A 2500-nucleotide genomic window follows, 5' to 3' on the forward strand; every position below is an offset into this window, starting at 1 on the left:
GTTTTCAAAGGTTTTCATAAGTCAAAACCTTCACAAAACAACCCCCCTCCTTTCAGCAGCTCGTCATTACTGTCTACCAGAGCCGTCTATGGGAGAGTTACGTCAACCAGGGGGCAGAAACAGCGCCGGTCACGTGGTTCATGTAAACTCGAAATAGTGACAAACGCTCATAGACTCCACTGCATTCCGTAAACTTCCGGTTCAGGGCTTTGTCACTATTCGCCAATAGAAGGCTCTGTAGAAGACCTGGCCCGATGAAGTGAACGGAGGTGACTCTATATGTCTCTGCTGTCTACAAACCTTCCTCTAGGCTCAACACAACTCTTTTCTGGATATGGGCCCTTCAGTCCTTCACACTCTGGACGTGTTCTCCTAGTGCTCTTGAAGTGTATGTTAACTTTTAAAACATGCTCTGTAGTTAAAGGGATAGTTCACCCCAAAAAAGTACTTTATTTCTATCTATTAGTCACCCCATGGAGACTTGAATTTTGAATTAGAATTTTTGTTTTTGTCGCATTCCTATGCCAATAATTTGGCAGCGGTTCCAGTAGGACACACAAAGAGTCTCCTTTGTGTCTCCTACCGGAACCGCTGCCTACCGATCCGCTGATCATCAAATTATTGGCTTAGGAATGAGACAAAAACAAAAAAATATCCATGAATTCAAGTCTCCATGGAGTGACAAATGTAGATAGAAAAAAAGATTTTTTTGGGTGAACTATCGCTGTAAGAGGGGAACTTCTCCAGCACCAAGGTTTTCAGTATAGTCTCTCACTCTCTCTCTCTCTCTAACACACACACACACACGCGCGTGGCCGCGCACGCATGCACGCACACAGGCACACACACACACACACACACACACACACACACACACACACACACACACACACACACACACACACACACACACACACACACACACACACACACACACACACACACACACACACACACACACACACACACACACACACACACACACACAGGGACGGTGCTAGGCAATTTGGCGCCCTAGGCAGCATTTTTCCTGGCGCCCCTCCCCCCCCCCCCGCCGTGCCACCGTTTTCTGCCACAGCGCCACCTAGATCCTGCACCTAATGGCGCCCTAGGCAACTGCCTACTCTGCCTAATGGGCGCGCCGGCCCTGCACACACACACACACAGACGAGGTACGAACGATCGAAACACTTACCCTTTTCTCCGACGTCATCGATGGACTCTGAAACATAAAATTACAAATAAAACAAACAGTAAGGTCCATGTGAAGTAAAGGAAAGTCAAACAGTCAAGCAGACTGGGTGGCAGGGGGTCCCCAGCAAAATTAGTTTATTTTAAGCACTTTATCCGTGTTTGTATATCTGCTTTTGCACAAATCTTGTCTTCTGGGGGTCCCACAAAACATTTTCAGATGGTGGTCCGCGGCCAAATACATATCAATTTGGGGGTCGTTGACATGAAAATGTTTGAGAACAACTGCTGTGCAAAACACATCCTGAGGTAAAACAAATACTAGATAGTGATACAGTATGCCACATGGATACAGGCATTGTGGACTGTATTCACATTTGTGGCATATTGTTGCTGTCGGGCCAATCTGGGAACCCAAGCCAAATGAGAATGAAAAACAGCGCCCTCTGCTGTTTGTACTATCTCATGTTGGCTCTGGGACAATGACGACGCAGCACACGTGCGCAAAGGAAACCGGGGTTTTAGTCTGCCTTCACGCTCCACTTCCGGGTGGTGCGACTATGTTTTCAGTCCCACTAACAATATTTCTACACGGAACACTAACACCACTTCTCCCAGAGAACATGGATCGTTTTGGTTATAAGCCCACTTGTTTCTATGATGAAAGAGCAAGTTAAAATGTGAATATCTTTCCGTGGTTTTGTCTGCTCCGCGGACGCCATTGTTAAATTAGTTTCGGCTTGTTTCGAGTAGGGAAGGATCAGCGGACACGTAAATCCCGCCCACTACATTTGATTGGGTAAAGCGCGGCCTGCTTCCTGATCTGAAGGCACGCCCACGCCCACACAGTGCGTACACGTTATGACGAACCTTCACGACAGATTCCAACGCAGAGCAGAATCTGTTCTTGAGAGATTACTGTCGGGCAGAAACCTCCTATCTCCATATTTTGACTTTTAGTGTTTTTTCATAAATTAGTGCCCTACTTGATCATACTACAGTGTCACATCAAAAGTAGCAGATATGCAAGCTCGAAACTCTGCACGGTGCAACATGTTTTCAGCTTGTAGATTTTTTTATTTTTTTTTACTTTTGCAATTTTTTAAATTTGAATCCTGAAAAGTAACCTCATATGTCCCAAAAAAAATTGGACATATGAGGTTTCCACCCGACAGAGACGATATTTCAACTTGTGGTTATTGTTATTTTTTCCTAAATTAATGCCATATGTTGGATAGGCTATTAAAGTGTGAAAATAGCCTATCTACACGCTCACAACAGCTTGACATTTTTCACCTATAATTACATG

The 2500-nt window shown here is 45.0% G+C and overlaps 3 protein-coding genes across 6 annotated transcripts in view; 2 read left to right on the forward strand and 1 right to left on the reverse strand.

The window, feature by feature from the left end:
• The window catches only part of fgf20b (fibroblast growth factor 20b), a gene marked incomplete at its 5' end in the record, with an annotated part of 338476 nt that overhangs the window by 284826 nt on the left and 51150 nt on the right, over positions 1 to 2500 (forward strand). The window lies entirely within an intron of this gene.
• mtmr7a (myotubularin related protein 7a) overlaps positions 1 to 2500 on the forward strand; it is a 123910-nt gene that overhangs the window by 71538 nt on the left and 49872 nt on the right. The gene's annotated exons all lie outside the window — the stretch shown is intronic.
• Positions 1 to 2500, reverse strand: part of zdhhc2 (zDHHC palmitoyltransferase 2) — a 36083-nt gene that overhangs the window by 22095 nt on the left and 11488 nt on the right. For all 4 annotated transcript variants that reach the window (XR_013932240.1, XR_013932241.1, XM_080416069.1 and 1 more), the window contains exon 2: positions 1196 to 1222. Coding sequence is in view for 2 of the 4 variants with exons in the window: in XM_080416069.1 (XP_080272195.1) it covers positions 1196 to 1222 (27 nt within the window). In the remaining 2 variants the exon portion in view is untranslated. The remainder of the gene's footprint in view (positions 1 to 1195; positions 1223 to 2500) is intronic.

This window comes from Gymnoscopelus braueri (genome assembly GCF_963280865.1).
Source record: "Gymnoscopelus braueri genome assembly, chromosome: 20".
NCBI classification, from domain to species: Eukaryota; Metazoa; Chordata; class Actinopteri; order Myctophiformes; family Myctophidae; genus Gymnoscopelus; species Gymnoscopelus braueri.